General features: G+C 43.2%; 1 protein-coding gene across 1 annotated transcript in view; it reads left to right on the top strand.

The window, feature by feature from the left end:
* The window catches only part of SH2D1B (SH2 domain containing 1B), a 31,325-nt gene extending 20,983 nt beyond the window's left edge, over positions 1-10,342 (top strand). Inside the window, exons 2-4 of the mRNA XM_007171680.2 lie at positions 6,191-6,254; positions 8,508-8,664; positions 10,305-10,342. Coding sequence (XP_007171742.1) covers positions 6,191-6,254; positions 8,508-8,664; positions 10,305-10,342 — 259 coding nt within the window. The remainder of the gene's footprint in view (positions 1-6,190; positions 6,255-8,507; positions 8,665-10,304) is intronic.
* Positions 10,343-12,578: the final 2,236 nt, after the last annotated feature.

Raw genomic sequence — 12,578 nt, 5'->3', positions numbered from 1 at the left:
ATATGTGTCTTGGCGTTTTTCTCCTTGGATTTATCCTGTATGAGACTCTCTGCACTTCCTGTACTTGATTGACTATTTCCTGTCCCATGTTAGGGAAGTTTTCAACTATAATCTCCTTAAATATTTTCTCAGACTCTTTCTTTCTCTCTTCTTCTTCTGGGACTTCTGTAATTTGAATGTTCGTACATTTAACGCAGTCCAAGAGGTCTCTGAGACTGTCCTCAATTCTTTTCATTCTTTTTTTCTTTATTCTGCCTTGTGGTAGTTATTTTCAGTATTTTATCTTCCAGGTCACTTATCCGTTCTTCTTCTTCAGTTATTCTGTTATTCATTCCTTCCAGAGAATTTTTAATTTCATTTATTGTGTTGTTCATCACTGTTTCTTTGCTCTTTAGTTCTTCTAGGTCCTTGTTAAACGTTTCTTGTATTTTCTCCTTTCCATTTCTAAGATTTTGGATCATCTTTACTATCATTACTCTGAATTCTTTTTCAGATAACTGCCTATTTCCTCTTCATTTGTTTGGTCTGGTGGGTTTTTACCTTGCTCCTTCATCTGCTGCATATTTTTCTGTCTTCTCATTTTGTTTAACTTACTGTGTTTAGGGTCTCCTTTTCTCAGCCTGCATGTTCGTAATTCCTGTTGTTTTTGGTGTCTGCCCCCAGTGGGTGAGGTTGGTTCAGTGGGTTGTGTAGGCTTCCTGGTGGAGGGGACTGGTGCCTGTGTTCTAGTGGGTGGGGCTGGATCTTGTCTTTCTGGTGGGCAGGGCCATGTCCAGTGGTGTCTTTTGGGTTGTCTGTGAACTTAGTATGATTTTAGGCAGCCTCTCTGCCAGTGGGTGGGGTTGTGTTCCTGTCCTGCTAGTTGTTTGGCATGGGACGTCCAGCACTGGAGCTTGCTGGCCATTAGGTGGAGCTGGGTGTTAACGTTGAGATGGAGATTTCTAGGAGAGCTCTCACCGATGGGCAGGAGGTCTCTGGTTGCCCAATGTCCTGAACTTGGCTCTCCCACCTCAGAGGCTCAGGCCTGACACCAGGCCAGAGCACCAAAACCCTGTCAGCCACATGGCTCAGAAGAAAAGAGAGAAAAAAAGAAGGAAAAATAATAATAAATTTAAAAATTATTAAAATAAAAAAATTTTTAAATAATAATTTTTAAAAAAGAAAAGAGCAACCAATCCAATAAACAAATCCACCCACGATAACAAGCGCTAAAAACTATACTAAGATAAAAATAAAAATCAGAAACAAATTAGTTGCAGACAGCCAACCCCATACCCCACAGTTTCTTCCAAAGTCCACCGCCTCAATTTTGGGACGATTCATTGTCTATTCAGGCATTCCACAGATGCAGGGTACATTAAGTTGATTGTGGGGATTTAATCCACTGCTCCTGAGGCTGCTGGGAGAAATTTCCCTTTCTCTTCTTTGTTCACACAGCTCCTGGGGTTCAGCTTTGGTTTTAGCCCCACCTCTGCATGTAGGTCGCCCTCAGGCATCTGTTCCCACCCAGAGAGTACAGGGTTAAAGCAGAGGCTGATTAGGGGGCTCTTGCTCACTCAGGCCGGGGGGAGGGAAGGGTACGGTAGTTATAATTGGAATGTGGGGCGAGCCTGCAGTGGCAAAGGCTGGTGTGACATTGCAACAGCCTGAGGTGCACCATGTGTTCTCCCGGGGAACGAGCCCCTGGATCACAGGACTCTGGCAATTGTGTTGCACAGGCTCCCGGGGGGGGGGGGGGTGTGGATAGTGAACTGTGCTTGCACACAGGCTTCTTGGTGGCTGCAGCAGCAGCGTTAGCATTTCATTCCCGTCTCTGGGGTCCGAGCTGATAGTTGCAGCTCACGCCCATCTCTGGAGCTCATTTAGGCAGTGCTCTGACTTCTGTGGGCAGACAGTGAAGGAATCCCCTCTCCTCGCACACCCTGAAACAATGGTCTCTTGCCTCTTAGGCAGGTCCAGACTTTTTCCCAGACTCTCTCCTGGCTAGCTGTGGTGCACTAGCCCCCTTCAGGCTGTGTTCATGCAGCCAACCCCAGTCCTCTCCCTGGGATCTCACCTCTGAAGCCCGAGTCTCAGCTCCCAGCCCCCACCTGCCCCAGCAGGTGAGCAGACAAGCCTCTCAGGCTGGTGAGTGCTGGTCGGCTCTGATCCTCTGTGCGGGAAGCTCTCCGCTTTGCCCTCTGCACCCTTGTTCCTTTGCTCTCCTCCGTGGCTCCGAAGCTTCCCGCCACCGCCCACCCCCTGTCTCCACCAGTGAAGGGGCTTCCTAGTGTGTGGAAACTTTTCCTACTTCACAGCTCCCTCCCATCCTTATTCTTTTATCTCTGTTTTTTCTTTTTTCTTTTGCCCTACACAGGTATGTGGGGATTTTCTTGCCTTTTGGGAAGTCGGAGGTCTTCTGCCAGCGTCCAGTAGGTGCTCTGTAGGAGCTGTTCCACATGTAGATGTATTTTTGTTGTATTTGTGGGGAGGAAGGTGATATCCACATCTTACTCCTCCGCCATCTTGAAGGTCCCCTGGCTATCTATTTTACATTTAGTAGTGTATATATGTCAATGCTACTCTCACTTTGCCCCAACTTCCCTTCCCCCCTCCCCACGTCCTCAAGTCCATTCTCTATGTCTGCATCTTTATTCCTGCCCTGCCACTAGGTTCATCAGTACTGGGTTTTTTTAGCTTCCATATACATGCGTTAGCATACAGTACTTGTTTTTCTCTTTCTGACGTACTTCACTCTCACTATCTTAATTACAGCTTTATAAGAAGACTTAAGACTTGTTAAGACAGAAGCACCCCACCGCGTGCACACAGACACACACACACATACACACAGACACACACACACACACACACAAACACACACACACCGGTTTTCTTTTTCTTTTTCAAAATTGACTAGACCAGATTTTTATGCAGAGGAGTGACATGATCTGACTCACAGTTTTTAAAAGGAGCACCCTGGCTGTTGTGTAAAGAATAATAATGACATCAGAGAGAGAGGAAAAATTGCTAGAATTATGTCCTTGAATAGATGAAAGCAGATGGCAACCAGTGGAAATAAGAGGGATTAGCTTTGCAGAGCAGCATGCAAAGTTCAACTACGGTAATAAAGAGAGAGTCTATGCGTGTAGATGCTATTATGCTATTATGGTGGTGGGAATCTGGAGATTCTCTTCTGATTGTTTTAATCTTTTTGGTGAAATCATCAGTTAAGAATGAGACATTGAAGGTTTAAGAAGAAAGGAAATGGTGTAGAATCATTGTTGAGGAGAATAGGAAAATAAATGATCACCTGGAGGCATTAAGAGCCCACTTGAGGTTTGTGGTCATTCATTTAAAGACAGAACAGTGAACATGGCTGTGTCTCCCAGCCACATACAGCTGTAGAGATTTGGGCTTGGTCAGGATTCTGCTAATTAAGGAAATAAAGTGAAAGATGATAAAGGAGTTGAAGGGAGTGATTGTAATGGTTGACAAGCAATCTAAACTGGGTAAAGAAGGGAGTGAAGACATGTGAGTGAGAACGCTGAAAAGTGGTAAGATCAATGTATTGGAAAGTCTATGGGGTCAAGGGAATGTTGGGGAAGGGATCTGGAAAGACAGGAGGCAGGAGAAAGAGAGTGGGATGCATGAAATTCACATTATGAGAGGGTTGCCCATATTGGCAATTACAAGGTCAAAGTTATGAGTGGGGCTGGCTTCGTGGCGTGCAACCTTATGCAGCCACCCAGGGCCCTACACTCAGAGGGCCCTGCACTTGGTTTCCTGTTCTGCTGTCACCATCTCAAAATCCCTAATAATTTTTTAAGAGGGGCGTTAAATTTTCATTTTTTCTATGGGCCCCACAAATTATGTAGCCAATCCTGGTTATGAACATGGGAGTGAGAGGGCGATGTAGGTGGAAGACAAGATTATCGAAGGAGAGGAATTCGAGGAACTGAGAAATTGGGATGTTAAAGGATAATCTACATGTGAATTGAAATTGCCAACAATTTAGTCAGGAATAGTACTGAAGACAGTGACAGTGAGCTAGGAGCTAAATCCTGGAGACATGAGTCACAGTAACCCAGAGCTGAGGAGCTGTCAGCATAGTGACATCTTGATTGGGTAGGAGGTGATATAATCTACTTGAAGCTCAAAGCTGAGGGTTTGGAGATGGGAAACAACACTGAAGAGCTGCAAAAGCAAGAGCACGGGCCTCCCCTCCAGGCCAGCCTTTTAGTGGGGTCCCGGGGAAGCAGTGTCCGTGGGACAGAGCCAGGTTTCCCTTAGAGTGAGAAGGTGACAGGGGTGATTAGAGAATAGGTTGAAGACATAGGAGACTTCGGTGATGGCAGACCTTGAGTGCTAGAGAACACATGGAAGGATTTCAGGAGCTAGGGAGAGGACACAATACAGGCTGTACAGAGCTTTGTAGGATTAGAAAACAGGAGAAAAGATATCCTGAGAGACTGGGGTTCTTGCAATGACTAACAAACAGGGATAAAGGGCATGATGAGATTAACCCAGTGGATTCCAGGCAGAGGGTGGAGGCAAGACTGTGAGTGCTGGGGGATAAAGAGGGGCTCCCTCGTCACCGTGGTGACAGGGGCAGAAGGCCCAGGGGAAGCATGGTCTTTATAACTGCCTTGAGTGTAAATGCACATTGAAAAATCATGTATCTTTTAAAAGTTTTATAAGTGGCATCTATAAAATAATAATTAGAATAGGAGGCATTACAATAAGTCTTTATGTTGACCCAGTAATATTGCAGTTGTATAAAGTAGATACTAATCTCACTGCTCTGTAATCTCTTACAGCATTTTTTGGGGTAAACATTCCAAAATAAATGCATATAGGTATCACAAATTCAGTAAATCAATTTCTTGTAAAGCATCACTGCAATGTGGCTTATTTCATGAAAAATACTTTGCAAAGAATAAGGCTATATTTGAGCAATGTCCCTCTTTCTAACTTGAAGTATATGGCTTTTGGATTAATTAATATAGAACCTCCATTTGTTTTATTCTTTCAAACTCCTCTAGTAAAGATTTTCTTAGGCTGATAATACAACAGTATAATTAAAAATAAAGTCATTTATTTAAGAATTTAACTTAGGCTATATGATAGTTGAGTTTCAAGAAACCATGTGAGCAACCAAAAGCAATGTATGGACCTTGTTTGGATCCCTATTTGAATAATACTTCTGTGAAAAGACACTTGTGAGACCTCATCCCAGACTGTGGAATACTTTAATTTGTCACATATAGACAAGGATTCATGTAAAAACTTTTTGTTGCTTGTCATGTGATTTAAAGACACCCACTAGCTTCTTCTGGCCTCAGGAAACCCCACAAAAAGGATTGGGATTTGAAGTCAATTGTCAAAGCCGCCAGACAATCAGTGATGAAGTCTCCTGTACCTTAAAGCTATAGCTATCTGCCTTCCTAATTCAGTCAAAAGATGGGTCATCTGATTCTTTGGCATGGGTGCAAGTGAAGGGGTGAGGAGCGATCAGTCAGATAATTTGAACTTCATGTCAATGTTTTTGATCCTCATTTTTTACATTTTAATATTTCTTTGGAATCAGAACATGGTTAACAGTTGATAGAGACATTTAATGCATGCATTTTTCTCCTCAAAAGCTATTATTAAATTGATAACATCTTGGAATTGAAGAAATATGGTAATGTATGCTATTTCCTGTTTTGGCAATTGCTCGATTGAGTCTGTTATCTAAATTCTAGTTAGATTACTTACCCAGTGGCTCCTGTTCCAGTGAGGCACAACAGCGCAATACATCACTTCCTTGCACAAAATTCCCAACCTTCTCTATTTTAGTTACATTAACTATCTCTAATGAGGTCAATGACCTGTCACTTAATAAACAACACAGGAATGGTTTGATGGTGTTTTGTATGTTGTATCAACTTAGGGCTAAGTGAAAAAACTAGAGAGAAATACCAAGACAATAGAAACTGTAAAATTTCTCTCCTTATTCTCTTTGCTACAGCCCAGACTTCCACCTTAGAATAAAGGTCTCCATTTTAAAACCTCTCTTTCAAATTCCCACAGATGAGAAGGCCTGAAAATGATCAGTTTCTTTTTGGGATCCAAGATTGACAAAGGCATTGCACACAAAATACAGTGGTAGATGTTACCTGGATTTGCATATAAGAACATTGTGATTCACACAGTCATCTTTCCACAGGTTTAAAAATTTGGTCTACACATACCGAATCTTCAAAGAGAAACATGGGTATTACAATATACAGGTAAGAACATACAAAAACTCCTATAACAAAAACAACACAAGCTGGGGGGAGAAAAACCTGAGAACATCTCTTGAACCTGAGACACCATGAAGAGGCATTCTAAACAGGGAAGCAGCGTGCAGAGTTAGAATCAGATCAGTAGTTAACCTTGTCTTTCTTTGAGAGAAATAGGAATGCACTAGAGTTGGGTTCCATTTTCAAGAAAAACAAGCCTGTTGTTCAAAAGTGTAGAGGCACAAAGTTCCTCCAGGGGTCAAATATACCAGCCTGAACTCCATATAAGACTACTGTCAAATTATAAGACTAAACAATGAACAGGATGGGTGGAAAGGGAAGGTGGGGAGAGGTCCGAATGTTTAGGAAGTCAACATTTGGGGACACCATAGCTGTGTGAAAATGCAAAGGGGAGCATCAGTCAACTGGCAATTTAGGGATTTCTTTAATGTTTCTGGTTTACTGAGAGCTAAGCAGAAAAACCTTTTTTCTTTTGAAGTTACTTCTCTGGTAGGAAATAGAGTATAATAAATGTCATTGAATCTTTAATTACTGACATAGACTCCTGAAATAATCTTTCTGAAACACTTGCATAAAGCTTAAGCAGATTTTTTTACTGCAGGATTTCTCAGAATCTTCAATATGCTAACGTTCATTGTGACTATCTGAAAGAGATTAGAATATACAATGATCCCCAGACACACACACACACACATATATGTAATTTTTCTTTTGCCACAAAGGACATTATTGAGGCAACTGACAAACTCTGCATAAGGTCTGTAGATTAGTAATAGTATTGCATCAAGATTAATTTCCTTATAGGGAGGGTGAGAGGTACACACAAAAGGGAGGAGATATGGGGATATATGTATATGTATAGTTGATTCACTTTGTTATAAAGCAGAAACTAGCACACCACTGTAAAGCAATTATACTCCAATAAAGATGTTAAAAATAAAAACGTTCCCTATAATGGCCATTGATATTCTAAACTGCCTTTGGTCAAGTCTGTTCATTTAGTTACAAATGTAGCTGAAAAAAAAAAAAAACGATTAATTTCCTCATTTTAGTGTGGATATGTAATGTTCTTGCTTTTTAGGAAATACGAAGTATTTAGGGTCAAAGGGATATCATGTCAGCAACTTACTCTCATAATTTTTTTTTAAAAAAGAATACATATATGTATACATATATACATACACATATATATTTAGAAAGAGAGAGAATGAAAGGCAAATACAATAAAATGTTAACATTTGGGGTATGGGTGAAGGTTATATATGGAAATTTAAAAAATATTTTTGCAGCTTTCAAAGCAACATATTTTAAAACATTTATTTCTTTCTTGTGCATATTTTGGGAAATTCTGGATAATTCCTTAATACCCCATTTTGTCTCTTGTCTGAACAAAACAGAGAGGCATCCATATCAGTTATAACAGACACAGAGGGGCATTTCATTGAGGAGCAGCTCTGTACCAGGGCCTGTGCTGGATGCTGCCTTGGGCTGAAGTGACAGCCTTTCGTAGAGCTGACTTCCATGTCAGCCTGCATCTCTGTCACGGAGGTTAACCACACCCCAGGTCACAGAGCCTTCCTGTCCACACCCCTCTGTAGACCAACACCGTGGTCCTAAGAGAACCACAGGGATCATTAAGAAAATCAAATACATAAGAGCCAAGAAAGCTCTTGTGTTTTTAAATTATTTCTATAAGATTATATTAGAAAATTGTACTTGGCTTGTAGGTGGTAAAGAGAAAACAACTATTCACAGTTTACCTGAGTCATGTTGACATTCCCATTTTCAATTTAAATCGGGACTTTTTGGTCTTGTTTTCCTCTCATGGAGAGTCTGAATTCATCAAGTACGTAAGTTGCATATTTTGCATTTCCCATCAGAAGTCCTCCCGTATTAGTCCCCTACACTCTGACATAAGCCCTTAGAGGGGTACCCTCCACAGGGTACCTACAAGAACTGTCCCCAAATTGCCAAGAATGGGAGCTCATTCGATACTGCAGACTAAGGTGGGGACCTTTGATTGTTAATCTTCTTTACTCAGAGTAGCTCAAGTCAGAATTTCGTTTTAAAAAGGAGGGTTTCTGGGTATTGCGTACGGTGTGAGCTCCCACACAAGAAGTGTCGGCCACCTGTTTTCAATTCACCGCTCAGAGGCAGCCCTGAAAACCACTGTTTTGAGAAGTGTCATCTTTCACACACAATTGCACGATGATGAGTGATCTCCTTGCATTTTTGCAGACCGTGGAAGGCGCTCAAAGACAGATCTTTCCAAACCTAGAGGAATTGATCTCCAAGTTTGAAAAACCAAATCAAGGGCTGGTGGTTCACCTTTTAAGGCCAATAAAGAGAACCCGTCCCTGCCTGAGATGGAGAAGATCAAAGATAAAACTAGATGGTATTTATGATAAATAACTTTCACATGGGTGCCAGACAGGAACCTTAGTCCCATTTCCACCACTGGCCTACTTTGCAGAACCAATGCAGATAATTGTCCCTTTCTATGATGTTAGCTCTGAAAAGCTTCATTCTATGAAGAACACTTTCCATTTTGTTGCGGAGTGGTGCCTTCGAGCTCCTGGAGGTGGCAAACACATAGAGCTCTCTCTCTGTGCTTGGACAGCCCGGGGAGCAAGGGTGGTTCCTGAGCACTCTCCGAGAGCTGACTTCAAACTCATTCTGTGACCTTGTGCACACAACACAGGTTTGGGAATAGATGACCAACAAGCAGAATTTTCAAACCAGAAAATTGCTTCAACCCTCTTCCCAAGCCTCATCCTGTTACATTTTGCTCAATATTTGCTAAGCATTCATTTATATAGTGTTAGGGGAGTAATTATTTCAGATACACCCCAAAAGTTATTAAGCCACGGTGGAAAAGGAGAGATGGTCAGTAAATCTGAGTGCAGAGAATCCAGATCATATCCCAAGCAGCTACTCTTGCTTACACCCCTTGAAGTCTGCTCTCAGAAGAGCATCTAGTATCTGTCCATTACAACATATTTCGAATTTAACTCAGACTTCCTGAGACATTTACAGTTTAACCCTGTCTTCTCAAGGTGGGATGTGTGGTGATAGCCCCAAGAAAGGGATTTCAGTCATCAGTGGGTAGGTGATGGGGATGGGAGCAGAAGTGCTAGCTAGGGAGAACGGCGGAGGACAGAGAGTTCTGGGGAGCCTGCAATCACCCCACACCCATTGTACTCTGTCTATAGCAAAGTTTCCCTTTAGACTGCCAGAGCAAACTTCTCACCTCCCCAACAAGACTAAGCGTGGCTTTTTAATTATGGAAAAAATCCCACAAAACCCTCCTCTACCATTTTCTCTGTCCCCCTTACCCCACGTAGAGGAGTGTGCACCCAGAGGAGAAGCGACCCATGCAGACCCGCTTCCTATAGGTTCAGCTGCAGATGTAGTCCCACGGCCATTTTCTACCGTAACTTACAGAAAAGAAGAATAAAAGGGGGCAGAGTAGAAACCCAGGGATGTACCTGTGCTGCAGTCCTCAGGCAAACCCAGATGAGTTGCTCAGGATGCTTGGGGTGGTGGTAGTATTTGTCTCAGCAATGATAAAAATAACCACAAATTCCAACAGGGGAACCCTTTAGAGTTCGTCCCCAAGAACTGGGCGAGAGTCTCGCCATACCAGTTGTCCATGCTTGGTCAGCCTTGACAGAGCAAGCTCCCAAATCCTCAGCTACCAAAGTGGGAACTTCCTCCCATTAGCTCATCTTCCTCCTCCTTTTCCCTTGGCCTCCTTAGAACAAGCCTTAGGTGTTCTCACTCTGAGGGAGGCACAGGTGTTCTCCTGGTGAGTGGAGGCATCTGGTCCTGGAAACTCTGATGTTTGACTTACAAACAGACCCCCTATTTTGCCAGCAGAGCTCCCTGTGGTACCCCAGCCCTTGAAGATGTCACTTGGATGTGGCATCAAGATCACCCTCTGCCTGGGGAGAAGTCTTTCGCTTGAGTGGTGTTGGTCAGTGTGACTCCTGGGTGTTGAGCCTCATGGCTGGTCTTCTGCTTTTTTTCCCCCAGGGAACAGTAACAGCGATTATGTGGATGTCTTGCCTTGAAGATAAGGAGACTGGACAAAGCACTTATAGAAGAGATGGGGTGATAGCTCTCACCAACGACCCTGCTTCTCCTGTAGGTGTAGGTCTGCAAGGCCAAACTCTAGGGGACAATTTAGACTCTCCTGGTGTGAGTGACTGAAGATGTTCTGTCCACCAGTCTCAGAGAAATCACTCCCCCTGCCCTCCCTCCCATGCATACACCTTGAGCAGCTTCGAAACCCCTTCTCCCCTCTCACTCTTCTTTCTTGCAATAGGACAGCCTGAACCTATTCTCCTTGACTTGTTAAAGGTGCCACCACTACATCGCAGTTGACGTCCCCCTTTCAACCACGTGACCAGAGGGGAGAGAAGAGAGAGCGCTGGCTGCTAGTTAGGAGCCTGAGTTCCAGTCCTGGCTCTGTGACTGCAGACAAACCTCTTCTTCTTTCTCGTTTTTTCATCTATAAAACAAGTGGCTAAGCAGAAGGGTACACAATGCCCCAGCCTCTCTGCTGAGCCTGGTTATGTCCAGTGGAGTTGGGGAGCCCTGGAGTGATGGACATGCATAGAGCATCCGCAAGAGATTAGGATCCCAGCCCTCCCAAAACAGCCAGTGCATTCCCTGCACCTGCCTGTGCTGGTCTTGGTCATGGTGGGAGCCCTGACCCACTCATGCACCCTTCTCCCTCCCGCCTGGGCTACTCACCTTCTTTCTAACCTTGATCCCTGCCAAATATTGCCCTGGAGACTCTTCCTATCTGATTCTGCCTGATTTCATTTATGCACTAACCACTTCAGCAGCAGGGATGTGGTTTTGCATTGTGGTATGTGCGGGGATTCTGAAGGTGTGGTTCCTGTTCCCAACGAGGTTTTAAAGCATGGTTGGATCTTCCCTGAACCCTCCACAGCACGTAGAAATGCATGGGGCACAGAGCTGTGCCCCATTCAGAGACATTACTGACTAGAAGCTCATTCCTGAAGGGTTTGTCGCATTGGTTCTAAGGCCCTTTGAATTTTTCTGCTAGTTCACATTTTAAATTAAGACCTGATTAGTGTGGAATGTACCAAATTCTATGCCCATTCTATCGCCCATCTTCAAACCGTAGTGATTCATTTCACCCCACTAGCCTTACCTTTTAAAGTTATTAAAGAGAGGAACTTAGATTTCTAGGAAACATGAACAGACATTGTGGCTGGAACCCCAAAGCATGAGCCGTTCTGACTTTTGGGTCACAGCAAACCATAGTAGAGAAAAAGTGCACTGTAGCCATATTCAGAGAGCTGAGGGAGCCAAATCCTTCGGGTTGGTTCAGTAAAGGACACCAGAAGCAAACCTGCTCTCCAGGGTCCTGGGTCTTTGATTCTTTCTCCATGGTACAAAGAAGCATGTTCCAGTTGTCAGAGCCTGCAGCGATCCTTGGCACAGAAAATATATTCAGTGAATATTTCTTAAATAAATGACTGAATAAATCAATATACATAAAATGTGGCCACTTATTCTGGATAGCAGAGATTTGTTTGAGCTTTATACATTTTGAAATCCAGTAGAACGTGACTATGAATTCAAGACCTTTCAGTTATAACTCTCATAGAAGTGATCTCCTTTTTTCTGAGCATCTGTGCATAGCACCTTACATGATGCTTGGTCCCCACTGGGTTTTCAGCATATTTTTCAAACGAGCAAGCCACATTTAATAGCTAATGTGGATGTCATGCTATAGTTCCCTGAAATTTAGAAGACCCTGAACAGGTCATGTGAAGAACAGCTGAAAGTTCTGAGTATGTGGGACTGGATGAGGGAGGACTTGATAAACTAAAGCAGTCGTTTCAAGTGTTCGAAGTGCTGTTCCGTGAAAGAGCGTGAAGATTCACTGGGTACAATGCCAGACAGCAGAACTCAGACCAATGGCTGGGTGTTTATAGGAGGGCAGTTTTAGCCAAATCTAAGAAAGAACTCTGAACCCACTGCAGCTATCCTACATTCAAACAGTCCTCCCTCTGCTGTGGTCCAAGTGACTTAGGTATGGAGAGTAGAGTTAATCCCATTCCTTTCTTCATAACTCCTTACCACCATCAACCCGTACAAGACTATTGTTTTATTTCATCTTTCTTCCCTTCATCCCTAATTCCCATTTCAATGGAACCAGCTCTGTACTATTTGATACATGCCCTTGGTATGTGTGCACCCTTGTAGAATATACAGAATTGGTTGTGACTATAGATCTTTTACATTTACGTGCATGATATGGTGCTATTG

This window comes from Balaenoptera acutorostrata, chromosome 1, assembly GCF_949987535.1.
Source record: "Balaenoptera acutorostrata chromosome 1, mBalAcu1.1, whole genome shotgun sequence".
In the NCBI taxonomy this organism is placed as follows: Eukaryota; Metazoa; Chordata; class Mammalia; order Artiodactyla; family Balaenopteridae; genus Balaenoptera; species Balaenoptera acutorostrata.
The sequence above is the reverse complement of the archived record's forward strand: the minus strand, read 5'-3'. Positions and strand labels throughout refer to the sequence as shown.